Raw genomic sequence first — 13,767 nt, forward strand, 5'->3', positions numbered from 1 at the left:
GTTTGGTCCAGGGTTAGGATGAATGTCACCTGCTAAGAAGAGGTATGTAAGAAGATGTATTAGTTTTGTTGGATTTTGTTTGGTTAGGCAAGGATGGAGGGATGTGTGTTTAGGTTTGTAGAAATTTTAGGGAATATGGAAGAGTTTTAAAGAGAATAGAGAGGTGGGGTGAAAGGTGGTAAGAGAGGCAGAGATGTTGTGGAAGTGATTTGAATGATTGGTGTTTGGAGTTGAAGTTGGAGGGTGTATGTGGAGGTTTGTATAAGAGGATGCATGGTATAGAGGAAACAGAATGAGGAGAAGGAGTGTTATGGGGGTGAGAACTGTGGAATTAAAAGAGGGCATTTGTGGTTGAAGTTTGTTTTAAGGAGATAGAGGTAATGGAGGTTTGATGGAAGTAAGCTGAGGTGATGTAATGGGGAGGAGTATAAGGACAGGTGTGATTGGTGGAGAGGGAGGAGTTATACTGTTGTGGGATTGGGTGTTAAAAATGGGGAGGGAGTAAGGGGTAACAACAAATGTAGGACCAGTTGGGGTGGGTGGGAATTGGGGGTAGGGTAGGGGGAGCGGAGTGAGCCCGCAGGGCGAACGGAGCAGGATAGAGCAACAGAGCAGAAGAGCCCTGCTGGAAAAAGTATCAGCCACTGCAGGAAGGAGCTGAGGTAAGTAAGAGAAGGTGCAGTAAGAGCTGGGTAGGAGTGATAGAGGAAACAGAGTAATTCTGTGGGAGAGGAGAATAGGTTAGTGGAGGGGGAGAGGAGAAAAGTTATGGGATAGTAGGCTGTAGTAAATATGTGGGAGAAAGAGGTAGGTGTTAGAAGAAAGCTCAAAAAGACAGGAGGACAGCAAAAGTTATTATAAAGTAGGGTAGGAGTATGCAACAAGAGGGAAGATGCTGCCACCTAGTGGTGAGTGGGGGAAATAGGCAGGCAGAGAGACTAAGGGGAAATAGAAATGGAGCTAGAGACAGAGGTAGGAAAAGGTAGAGGTAACAGTGAGTACCAGGGTAAGTCTTCAGAGGGATAGAAGAATGGAATGGGAGATTAGAGGTAGTGAGTTAGACTGGGATCTTTGAGGTATGCGGTAGTCTGCTGAGACACACACTGAGGGACAGGCTAGCATATAAGGATGTTATGGTAAATTGACTTTGTTTTTGGTTTTAAAGTTACATACATTTATTGAGAGCTAAAGGTGAGGGATTCCCACACTGTGGGTTCCTTTCGGATAAGCCCGAACTGGTTAGCAGGATAAGAATCCAGGTGGGCGTATCTTGGCTTTGAGCGAGGAGTCCATGTAATTTGGGAGGTACTGATGGACCCTCAGGATAGGTGAGATTTACTGAGAGCAAAAGGTGAGGGATTCAACACTGTGGGTTCCTTTTGGATAAGCCCGAACTGGTTAGCAGGATAAGAATTCAGGTGGGCCGAACTTGGCTTTGAGCGAGGAGTCCATGTAATTCGGGAGGTACTGATGGACCCTCAGGATAGGTGAGCCAGGGGTGAAACAAGCAGCACTACCGTGTTAACAGCCAGGTGGGAAAAAGAGCGAGGAGGCGAATCCAAGCTAGGAGACTTTGAAAAAAAGAAAAAAAATTCTGCTTTTCTGCTATTCTGCTATTTTCCTTTGTTTCCTTTTTTCCCTTCCCATTTCCGCCCCTTTTAAGCCCCAAGGCTCACCACGTAAACCCAGTGCCCAAATGTAAACAGTCCTGCTATTTCCATTTTTTTGTGTTTGTTTTTTTTTTTTTTTTGTTGTTTTAGATCCGGTGGGTGCCACGCAAACTCGTTTAGCTAATGTAAACACTAAGAAATGGCCCTTCCTGGATGCGAACACACTCTTCATTTCATGAAATAAGTCAGTGCAGCCTTAAACACACCCCTTGCTTAGCTGTGCTTAGCTAAGCTTATCTGGGGGCCATAGAGCTCCACTGTGCTTACACCATGCATGACACACCCCCTTTTCATGTCTGTTGCTCTTCCTGCTTATACAATCATGTTATAGCACCTACACGGTTAGGTGCAGTTTGGCACCTAGAATATTTTTATGAGTCAGTAAATTTCCCCTCATTTGCATTCCCCACTGCCTTAGTCCCTAGTTACTGCACTACCCCAGAACCTTTCCCCTTAACAGTCACTGTTCCCTGGTAGTGTTTAGATTCTGCATGCCATAGACTATAATGGCAACATGCAGATTTCCCTTAGAATTGAGTTTTCACATTTTTTTTTTTATTTTTGGCAGAATCCCATTTTCGTGCCGCTGCCCTATGCTTAAACGGCCGAGATCGGCCAAAGAAAAAAAATTACTTTTATTTTTATAAAAATGAAACACTTTTCCATGCCAGTGGCCATATATTTGGCCATTGGCATGCCTAACATTTATAATACATACTTTTATTTGAGCTATCATGCCTCCGTCTAGTAGCCAAATACATTTCTGCAACTAACACTATTCTTGCACGGATGCCTTTCTGCTTGCTGAATCGCTAATTTACTTCATTTGCATGGTTTTCACTAAGAAATTAGGTAATTAGCATTATGCAGTGGTGTCCATGCAGGAATAGTGTAAGCAGGCTCATGCACATTAGAACAGTAGTTTACTGGATCGCTTAGCGGCCATATTCCATGCAGGAGCGGCTACACTTTTCCTGCACAGAAAAAAAGCTTATTGAATCCCAGGGATTGTCTTTCTTGTTGTATATTTAGTCTGTAACACCTATACCTTACAAAAATTGCTGAGAATAAAAGTTGTAGATATATGATTCTGGCTGATTCCCTTCTCCATCACTGCAAGCTACTTAAAAAAAAAAAACAGACTGGTTCTCTGTTTCCATCAGGGTACACTACTACTATCTGCTCTTATTTTGAAGGTGTTAAAACAAGGATACTGTCCCCACTGAAAACAAAACTGCGTATAAACGGCAACTGCTATGACCTCAGAAGCTAAGACAAATATTTCTTCCTTGTTCATCAAGCGTCAAAAGTATTTTGAGAAAAGGGGCATATTCCAGATTTGGAAATTCCTCAAGGAATCGCCTGTCTGCTGAAATAAAAAAATCAGGAAACCTTTAATGACTTTTAGGATGCTTCTAAAGAACATTTCATTATAAACCCATCTGTGGTAGTTATCAAGATAATGGATAATTCCCATGTTTCAACCGTGTTTCATCCTGACCAAATGTGAGCAAACTTATCATTGTACTGAATGAAACCATGTGCTAATCATTATGATAATTTCTGTAAATAATTTAAATATCTGCATTTATACTTACATATGTATTTATTGTGCCTTGTGTCCTGGTCATGACTGAAAAGGGTCAGTAGCTCAGTTAACTTACCAGGTTATCACATACCAATAAATAAAATGTGCTGTGGCAAGCCGACTTCTGAACAGGACACACCCCATCTGGGAACTAAATCAAAGAACCAAGCACTGTGAGGCAGCAATGTCAGCTAGTGTACTACTATGCTACCCTTATTAGGATGAATTTCCATTTTTTTTTTAAACTACAGTGTTTATAGCTTAAGATTCAATGGTTTCATTAGCTGCCACTGCCTCTATCAGTCAGTAAAAAATGTAGCATTCTAATAATACAATATAATGCATACGTACACATACATATGTGTTTGTGTGTGTGTGTGTGTGTGTGTGTGTGTGTGTGTGTGTGTGTGCATATATATATATATATATATATATATATATATATATATATATATATATATATAGATGTGTGTGTGTGTGTGTGTGTGTATATATAAATATATATATATATAGAGAGAGAGGAAGAGAGAGAGGTAGATGTGTGTGTTGACACAGGTACCTACTACCCCCTCAATTCATACACACACACACACACACACACACACACACACACACACACACACACGAGTCCTATTCTTATGATCGAAAGTATGTTTCATCGAAACGTACACCATCAAACTCACTTTTGCGAAATTGCATTTTGTCGAAAATGCACTTTCGTTGAAAGGTGACTAAGCAAACAGTTATTTGCATGTAGATTTAGTTGTACATCAACTGTACTGTTGATTGTACAACTAAGCAAACTTGCTTAGATTGTGGTACAGTGGGGATAAGGGAATATTCCCTTTTCCCCACTGTAGTGCGATCTCAGAGTGTGAATATTAAAGTAGGGGGTGTGCAGGGGTGCAGCCCCCCCCCCACATGGGTGGTGCAGGGGGGCTTGCCCCCCTGCATAAACATGAGTATTGATTTATTTTTTTAGTTTTTTGGCATGTTTTTTTCTTTTCTTTTTCTATTTTTTGCAAAAGTGCATTTTCGATAAATTGCACTTTCGAGAAAGAGAGTTCGATGTATGTTTCGATGAAATGTATTTTCAATGGATCAACCTAGATCCATACACACACACACACACACATACACACACACGTAGATGTGTGTGTTTATTTATCTATAGAAATATATACACACATTTACAACCAAATACACTTTTGCAGAAACAATGGGGCCTCAATGTTAAGTAAGTTATGGCTCCATTGGTTTCTAATAGGAGTATTTGGTTGTTAATTACATTTTCCTTTGACACTCACACTAAGACTGGTGTTTTTTGGTTGTATATCTATATAGATAAATGCATATACACGAACATTCACATACATACACACACACACACACACACACACACACACACACACACACACACACACACACACACACACACACACACACGAGCCCTATTCTTATGATCGAAAGTATGTTTCATCGAAACGTACACCATCAAACTCACTTTTGTGAAATTGCATTTTGTCGAAAATACACTTTCGTTGAAAGGTGACTAAGCAAACAGTTATTTGCATGTAGATTTAGTTGTACATCAACTGTACTGTTGATTGTACAACTAAGCAAACTTGCTTAGATTGTGGTACAGTGGGGATAAGGGAATATTCCCTTTTCCCCACTGTAGTGCGATCTCAGAGTGTGAATATTAAAGTAGGGGGTGTGCGGGGGTGCAGCCCCCCCCCCCACATGGGTGGTGCAGGGGGGCTTGCCCCCCTGCATAAACATGAGTATTTAGTTTTTTAGTTTTTTGGCATATTTTTTTCTTTTCTTTTCTTTTTCTATTTTTTGCAAAAGTGCATTTTCGATAAAATGCACTTTCGCGAAAGAGAGTTCGATGTATGTTTCGATGAAATGTATTTTCAATGGATCAACCTAGATCCATACACACACATACACACACACGTAGGTGTGTGTGTTTATTTATCTATAGAAATATATACACACATTTACAACCAAATACACTTTTGCAGAAACAATGGGGCCTCAATGTAAAGTAAGTTATGGCTCCATTGGTTTCTAATAGGAGTATTTGGTTGTTAATTACATTTTCCTTTGACACTCACACTAAGACTGGTGTTTTTTGGTTGTATATCTATATAGATAAATGCATATACACGAACATTCACATACATACACACACACACACACACACACACACACACACACACACACACACACACACACACACACACACACACACACACACACAATTTTATATGTGTTTAGAGCTGGATCATGGTCAATTGGGACCTTATGCAGTGTAACTGGTCAGGTTCCTCCCCCCCTAGTAACCATTCCAGTGTCCCATTACTTGGATGTCTATCCCTAATTATCATAAACACTGTTCAAACCTGTCATTGTGCATACTATTTTCATCCTTACAGTGATTACAGACTTGGATTTAATTTAAAAGCTTTATTTCAGATGTTATAGCATAAACACTGACGGTCATTTATTAAACGAAGCAAAACAATATTACACTGAAAACAGGCTTAGCACGAGCAAACTTGACAAGAGGTTCACAGTTACTAGGAATGCAGTCTTGGAGACCATTAAGGAGCCTAGCCCCAATTCCCTTGCTCCAAAGCACTCTCTCATTAAGTGACTTGCCCAGTGTCACACAGTAGGTAAATAAAGGTGGAAACTGTAAAACTCTGTGCCCTCATGACAGGGAGCATATATTATGAAGTCAGAATTTTATTCCTCTAGTCTAACTGCCAGAGTAGTTTTTAACTAAATGTAGAATTCCTTTCCAGTCCAGTTTTTGTAAGGAAGACTGTTTCATAGTAATATGCAACAGTGAGTATGTAATGGATTCTGAAGATCAGATGGTTCTGATCATCACTGCAAATAATGCAGACTATATGACTTGACAAATGTAAACCCCTTTGCAGTTGCTGGTGGCTATAACGTAGGTTCTGCAAAAATATATCACTAAACTGCAACATGTTTAGGCTAATGAAATGCTACACATTTAGATTATGTTAACAGTCCAGGTCTGTTAATGAATTGATTCATCCTTTAGTGCAGTGAGTGCAATGAATAAACAAAACAAAGACAGTATAAATACTGCAGCAGCTTGTGTTCCATAACCTACAAGTCATGCAAAAATCAGACATAGTGCAGCATACAACATACTGTTATTTTTTTTTTTTTGGGGGGGGGGTAACATGCTTGTAGGGCACCTACATCTCATTTTTGTTCTCCACATGTCTTCTCTGTCATTAAAAATAGCTATCTCTGCAAACATCACTCAGTACTGGTCTGACCTATTTGAATTGTTAATAATTGCTGCACTGTTGCTGTATACACATCCAGAGTCGTCAGTGACAGGGTGTGGATAAATGAGACCCTATACAGAGTAATGAATCAAACCCCACCAGCCATAACAATATCCCATTACTTGGTTGTCTCTCCTCAATTTTCATAAGTATTGTTCAAACTTGTCACTGTATATACTGTTTTCTCGTTTACATTTACAATTATCACAGAGATTTGGATTTCATTTAAAACTCTAATTTAATATTTTACAGAAAAAAAACATTTTCTAAATCAAACAAAATAACTACTCTCACATCGAAGACAGACAACATGGAAAACAGCAAACTTCTATTCCTTTGACAGTAACATTTAGTGAAAATTCATCTGGCAACCCATTAAACTAGAACACATTTGCTGGGATTCATATTCAGTTAGCATATAGTGAAGTATTAATTAACATCTTTGTGAAAGGTGCAGGGATTAAAGAATACTGTTCTAACAGCCTGACGTAGCCCAGTGGACAAAAGCATCCCTTTTCAGGAGCAGCCTAGGAGCACTGTCTGATGAAGTTATTTGACAGAGTCGCACAGAAGACAAAGGAAGGCTAAAAGAGTCAAACTATGATTACAGGAAGCAGTTCCTTAACACCTTATAGCCTTACTCATCTATACTAAGTGCTAGACTGTTGTAGATCAGATTCTATGCATTTCATACCTGTGTGCCTGCAAAAAAAAAGCTAATAGTGTAATGTGTTCATAGCTAATATATTAACATTAATCTCATAGACTGTATGTTGTCCACTTGTCCAGTTTATTCAGACTGTCAGTGTCAACATTCAGCAGAAGTGAGGAAACCAAGGAAAACTTCCAAGGAACATGGCTCATCTGATGATGCTCATGTAATACAGTTTCCTTCCTTTAAACAAGTACTCTGGTCACAGATAGTTACAAGGCTTGCAGCCCAGGGTACCACTGAGGTGCCTAGCCCACATTTCCAGTTGCCCCAGAGCACTGTCTGGTTAAATATGAGGCAAAATTAGAAATGTTCTGACAGATAAGAGTAGACTACTCTAAACTGATTAAAAAAGTTAACAGAACATTTTTTCCGTCAACATGTAATTTGTAAATCAGAAAAAACAATTAAACTCTAATGACCAACATTGACTGACTGTACTCATAAGTAAATTACCAAAGGGGAGGTCTGCAGTTGGTGTGGATGACTAAGACTCTCGTCTCTGGCAGCTAAGATACAGGGTTTTATTCTTTGCAATTCACTTAATTAAACAGTTCCCATCTAACTGGGGCATTACACACACACACACACACACACACACACACACACACACACACAATTCTCTGCTGGCACCCTATTCACATTCAGACACAGCAATCCACATGTAAGTAATCAGATTTTACCACATTCCAGTATTCACCTTATTCAGAAGTAAAACAGTGAATCCTCATCTGTCTGTTAGCATTCATCAGCAAGTGCTCCACTTAATTCAGATCTCCACACTATGTCCTGTATGTAGCATCAGCCTTTGTGACTGATTTAAATGATCATTTGCATGTGTACTTCACATGTAGCCTCAAGCAGTGTACAGCAGATATTTGAACTTTTCCAGATGTTGTTCTTTGTACTTTTTTAACTTTATGTCTGGCGTGGTCACCCAGCCAGCAGAGGGCCCTAGGCAGCTGTCTAGGTCAACTTATGTTGGATCTGATCCTGTATGTATTTATACATTTTAAATTATTTCAAAGCAGTGTACACATGAAACTGGCTATGTCCTATGGCATTCACATGACCAAATACGTCACACATTTTCTATTTCTTCACCCATTCTTTAATATTCTGCACATGCCAGATATTAAAGTAGCAGTTTCCCAGTGCTAAGTTAATGGCTCTTTTTCAGAAAAATGTAAGTAAATAAAAATGAAGCTAGATGCTTAAAACCTCCAGCTATAGCCTACAAAATTGCTCCTAAACTGCAGTTCCCCAAAACAAAGCCCCATTGCATTTGCCATACATTTTCAGTTAAAACCAAGCCACTCTTGGAATCTCTGCCAACCTTACATAAAAGACTTGTTTACCTGTTTCAGATTTACATAACAATTAAAGTCACATCTCCTTCAGTAAGCCCAAATGCAAGTGCTGTCAGACAGGCCACATAAGCTAGCCACTCAACTATCTTGCTCTCGTCTTCTCCTGCTTCAGGAATTTAGACTTATTGGATGAATCGTGATAGTATATGCTGTTTAAGTACACTCTTTCTCCCTTCTCATTTGAGATAAGTATATGACTTAAATGTTTTTTCATTTTTATTATCAATGTGCACATAATGTAAATTAAAATTGTTAACTTGGCTAGAAAAATGTGGCCACATAGTGTTTACTTTTTTCTTTGTAATTGCTCTCTGCTTATTTAACTGTTTTTGTAACTGCATTCACCTGGGCTGTGTCTGACATTGTTCTATGGTAATCAGTACAGTACCCCCATAAATAAACATAAATACAAAAAATAAACATGATGTTATTCTAACAGTGGTGCATTGCTGTACTTGTAACTATTAACTGCATGTCTTTCAGTTTTATGCTTGGTGTTTGAATAAGTTCACAGTTTGGGATAAATGAGATATTACTGAATTTAAGATGCAGAACTATAGTCTGTAATGCAGGAAGAGGCATTACTGTCTTCTGCACAGTTTATGAGAAAATCCTAATGCATGCCCAGTTATGCAGTTATGCTCTTATGAGAACATGTAATGAACCGAGACACAAGTTATGTGTAATTAATATTGTGCTTGTAAATATATATTTATTACTGAATCTTATGAGTTTTATATTTGCTTTTAGATATAGATGAGAAAATCCGCTCTACACGTAATTACATTCTCCTGTCAATGGTATTTTTGCTGTCACTGTGTGCAGCAGCACTCTGTGTCCGGTAAGAATGTATTTTTTCATTATTTTGTAAACAAAACTACTTAAATACCTGTAGCTTCTTAAAACAGCACTTTTGAAATGAAACACTTGTGTATAAATGTTGTCTTGGGTTGGGGGTGCTATTTGTCATTTATGTAGATTGGTCAAAAATATAAATAGTCTGGAGAGAACAAAGAAGACAAACTAGATATGAACTGCTTTTACCACAAATCTTCAGTATATTCTGATTGACTACACAGTAGTATTAACTTACTGAAATAAATATTAAACACATGAAGTTACATTCCGTCATTTATCAGATACATGTGGTAAGCACTGTATACTGTCACTGTGCTAAGTCATGTGAAATATACAGAAAGTGAATCTTCACAGAAAAATAATAGAAATTGTAATATTTCAGAATACAGTACTTTCACGTGTGTACATAGCATATATATGAGTGGTTTATCAGTCTTCCATATCAAGAGTATACACAGATGTCATATTAGTTAGAAGTGTCTTTGTTCTTGATATGCATATTATAATTAACACCTTTTGAAGTGTGAGCCTCGCAATGAAAATCAAAAACACTGGTAGAATTTTGATGATAATAAAAGTTAGAAAATGGGACTGTTACTCTGAGAAGTCATTTTATTGACTTTCTCAGTCACTAGTTTAAGCAACTACTCTTATGTCTGCTGATTAATGTCAGGTTGAGCTCTTCCCAGCTCATTAGCTCTTGAAGCTGCCAGCTTTGACAAAGGCATTCTCCTCCTTCAGATCTGCATGTTAGAGAAATGCAGCAAGCAAGATATCAACAGCTCAGACTGGATAACCAGTGTACCTTGAACTTGACTCTTAATTTAAAAAAATCTTGTCTCATTCTGAGTATTTTCCTTTTTGCAAAAGTGAAAGATTTTTTTTTACTTTTTTGTAAAAGTAAATCTTAATCTTACGTTATTCCATCTGCCCACTTCTACTGATGGAATAATTTACATTGTAATGGATGTGACTCAGCAACTTCTACTACTTCAGAGTCGGCGCTCCTACCTTCTCCCACAATGCATCTGCCCTCCCCTGTAGCTTTTAGATCTTGTTCACTCTCTTCAGCTTCAAGTCCAGTCTCCAAAGTAGACCCAAAACCATATTCCTTCCCTTCTGATGTATGTTAGTCTGTTCTGGTCACTTTTTGCCAGTTTTTGTAATGTTTTCCTTTTCTTCAATATTGATTTAAAAGAAAAAAAGATTTTGTGTCTTCCTTCTCTCACTCGACTAAGTAGTGGTCTGTTGTATCCTATCAATCCTCTGCTTTCCAAATTCAACACATAATTACAGTGGTTTTGACTTTTGTTCTTTCATATTTGCTGTTTTTCTAATAGTTTCAACTCTGTTGTTTAATACTTGATATTCTGGCTAGCTCTTTGATATGGACAAGGCTTCAGGGTTTAAAAAGTGTGGCAATGGTAGCCACAATATTCTATTCAAGGATAGCCAGGACTTGTGTGTGGTATGCCCAAGGCCATCCCATTTATCAGATATTCATAATTCCACCTGCTGCAGCAGCATTTAGGCTTAAGCTATATGGATTGTTTCCTGCCCAAGAAACAACTGGCCAGCTTCACAAAGCTGTGGCTCCCTACCATACCATCACTCTGACTGAAGATTGCAAGCCCCAAGGAAAAAAATCAGCACTCTATCTTCAGTATTTTCTTGCCATCTCAAAGAGAAGCAGCTCAGATGCTTAACAATAGCAGCAAATGGTTAAAAGCTTCATTCTGGCAGATAAGGCCCTGTTGGAGGACCCTTCTACACAGAATCAGTTGGCCATTTAAGAAAATATTAATGTTCTGTAGTCCTGTCTCGCCTTCATTCTTACACATGGGTTCGGAGCCGATCTTCGGCTCTGACTCGGCCGATTAGAAAGCTCAAAGTCTCTTAGTTGGTTCATGGCAAGGTAGGTATCCCATACTGCACTAGTAAAATCCCCAGCTCTTGTTTGCCGCGTCTGCGAGTTCAGAAATGCTTCTTGCTTGGCCATGGCTAAGTTGAAAACTTTTTCTTTATTATCATATTTTTACTGATAGTTCTTGACAAAAATAGCTAGTTATACTTAATATTAGTGATAGCTTTTTTCATAGGTAGTTTATAGAAGTGTTTTTTTGCTATTTACTTAGTGTTGAGAACTTGTTGGCCATTGGGCCCTTGTTGTTCTCTGCGTGGTATCCTGTGTGCTAGTTTCTGATATAGTTCATATTACTGTAGGTCTGTGTTTGTGTTAGGACCTTGTTTTTTGACATTTTTCTATATTAATATATTGTGTGCAGCGTTGTTTGCTATTTTCAGTAGTTTGCCTGCTGTTTAAGATTCTGCTATTTTCTGGCTTAGCTTTCTTTCTTTTTTCTGCAGCTAGGTCCATTTAAGTTAGAGGATCTAGTCCTCTGTTTAACTTTGACTCTTTCCCAGCAGGGCTAGGCCCGTTTAAGTTCAAGGACCTAGTCCTCTGTTGTTTCTCCTCTGTGTGCGTGTTGGTTTATTGGGGCTAGGCCCTTTTAAGTTAGAGGACTTAGTCCTCGTATTTGGCATGTATCTCTTATAGGGCGAGGCCCGTTTAAGTTAGAGGACCTTGTCCTCCTTTCTTCCTGTTTCATAGAGCTCATTATAGTCATGTCAAAGGAATCCAAAGACCATAAACCTTCGGGTTTTATAAAGTGCCTTAAGTGCTCTCAAAAATGTTGATTACAGATGGTCACAGTAATTGCGTTTATTGTCTCGGAGTCATTCACCTGCAGGAAACTTGTTCTTTCTGTCACTCCTTTAGCTCCAGAGATCTCCAGGTGAGAAAGAACAAATTAATTCTGAAAGGTCTCCTCAAGCCTTCCTTCGAAGGGACTTAACAAGCTCGTCTTCATCTTCCAAGTCTCATTCATCAAGAAAAGAGAAGGTCAAATCGGCCAAGAGACATTCTCTGGCACCAACTATTTTGCCTGAACCTCCTCAGAAAACATTAAAACTGGATAAAGCTTCGACCTCTTTGGCTGTACTGTCCTTGGAGCCTGTCGCGGTGGTCGATGTTGACACTGCATTGGCGGCCCCAAGTTTTTCAGAGCCGACTACTGAAAAATTGCATCGGAGCCGGTCCAGAGAGCTTTTGCTGGTCTCCCCAACTTTACAATCTCCCATTTTACAGAGATCTAGGTCACCTACCCTGTCATCTAAATCCTCCAAGAGCCTTTCAGAAGAGGATGTAGTGAGAGTTGTACTTAGACTCTTGAAGTCATCTGCTTTACCCAAATTGTTGTTGGCTCGGACCCAGTCGATTCCAGAGCCATCTGAGTCCATTCTCCCTGTTGTGGTTCCTCCTCCGAGCTGAGTCGGGCCTTCGGAGCTGGAGATTTTGTTACCACTTGTTGTGGAACCCTCGGTTCCAGCTCCCCTTGTGGCGGTCTTGGAGCAGAGTTCCACTGGGACACCTTCGGCGCAGTCCGTGGTGTCTAGGAGCCGTAGCTCACCGTTCGGCCCTGAAAGGGACGCTTGGAGCCGAAACTCTTCAGTGCCATTTTTCCCTCTCGGTGCGTTGACAAGGTTGAGCTCCGACCCTACATCCATCTCGGAGTCTATTGCTTTGGAGCCGAGGACTACCTCCATTTCCTCAGAACCGGGGCTGTCTTCGAAGCCGGAGAGATCTGCATTCAAGATGATGAGGAGCATGCTGTTTCAGTCATCAGCTCCACACAAGGGTACCGATACTCTTCCCCCTCAAGCACCGACCTCTGTCTCAGCACCTTCTCTCTCTCTTGGCAGCAGAAACCTGCAGCCTCAGGAGCACCCGTTTGGTGGCCCCCCGTCTTCCGAGACCTCACCAGAATACCCTTCTGAGGAGCCTCCTCAGAAGAGGACTTGCAAGAGGAAGCATGTAGACTCCCTGGATGAGTCCATCACCTCAGACACTGACCTTGAGGAGTCAGAAGGGTCTACCAGGTCATCTTCTGATGATGTTTCCTTTGTAGACATCTTAGAGATCCTGAAGCAGAGAGGTGGCTGGCCCATTGTCACCCCTTCTGATGAGGAGTCAGTGTACCTGAAGGATTTCGGGTCTCAACATTCAGCCTCTTGGGTGTCTCCACCTCTTGATGAACTCATGGACCTGGTTAGTCAAAAGGTGTGGGAAACTCCTGATGCTGTGGAGACAGTCCCCAGAAGACCCAGCAAAATTTTCTCGGCCCCAAAAAGAAGAGGTGTGCCTGTAGATGCCATGGTGGTAGTGGTGGCC

General features: G+C 40.0%; 1 protein-coding gene across 2 annotated transcripts in view; it reads left to right on the plus strand.

Annotated features, from left to right (window-relative positions):
- The window catches only part of LOC122802723 (interleukin-5 receptor subunit alpha-like), a 451,682-nt gene that overhangs the window by 325,640 nt on the left and 112,275 nt on the right, over positions 1 to 13,767 (plus strand). For both annotated transcript variants that reach the window (XM_044072483.1, XM_044072484.1), the window contains exon 9: positions 9,429 to 9,519. In XM_044072483.1, coding sequence (XP_043928418.1) covers positions 9,429 to 9,519 — 91 coding nt within the window. The remainder of the gene's footprint in view (positions 1 to 9,428; positions 9,520 to 13,767) is intronic.

This window comes from Protopterus annectens, chromosome 5.part0, assembly GCF_019279795.1.
Source record: "Protopterus annectens isolate FY-2018-M chromosome 5.part0, PAN1.0, whole genome shotgun sequence".
In the NCBI taxonomy this organism is placed as follows: Eukaryota; Metazoa; Chordata; order Ceratodontiformes; family Protopteridae; genus Protopterus; species Protopterus annectens.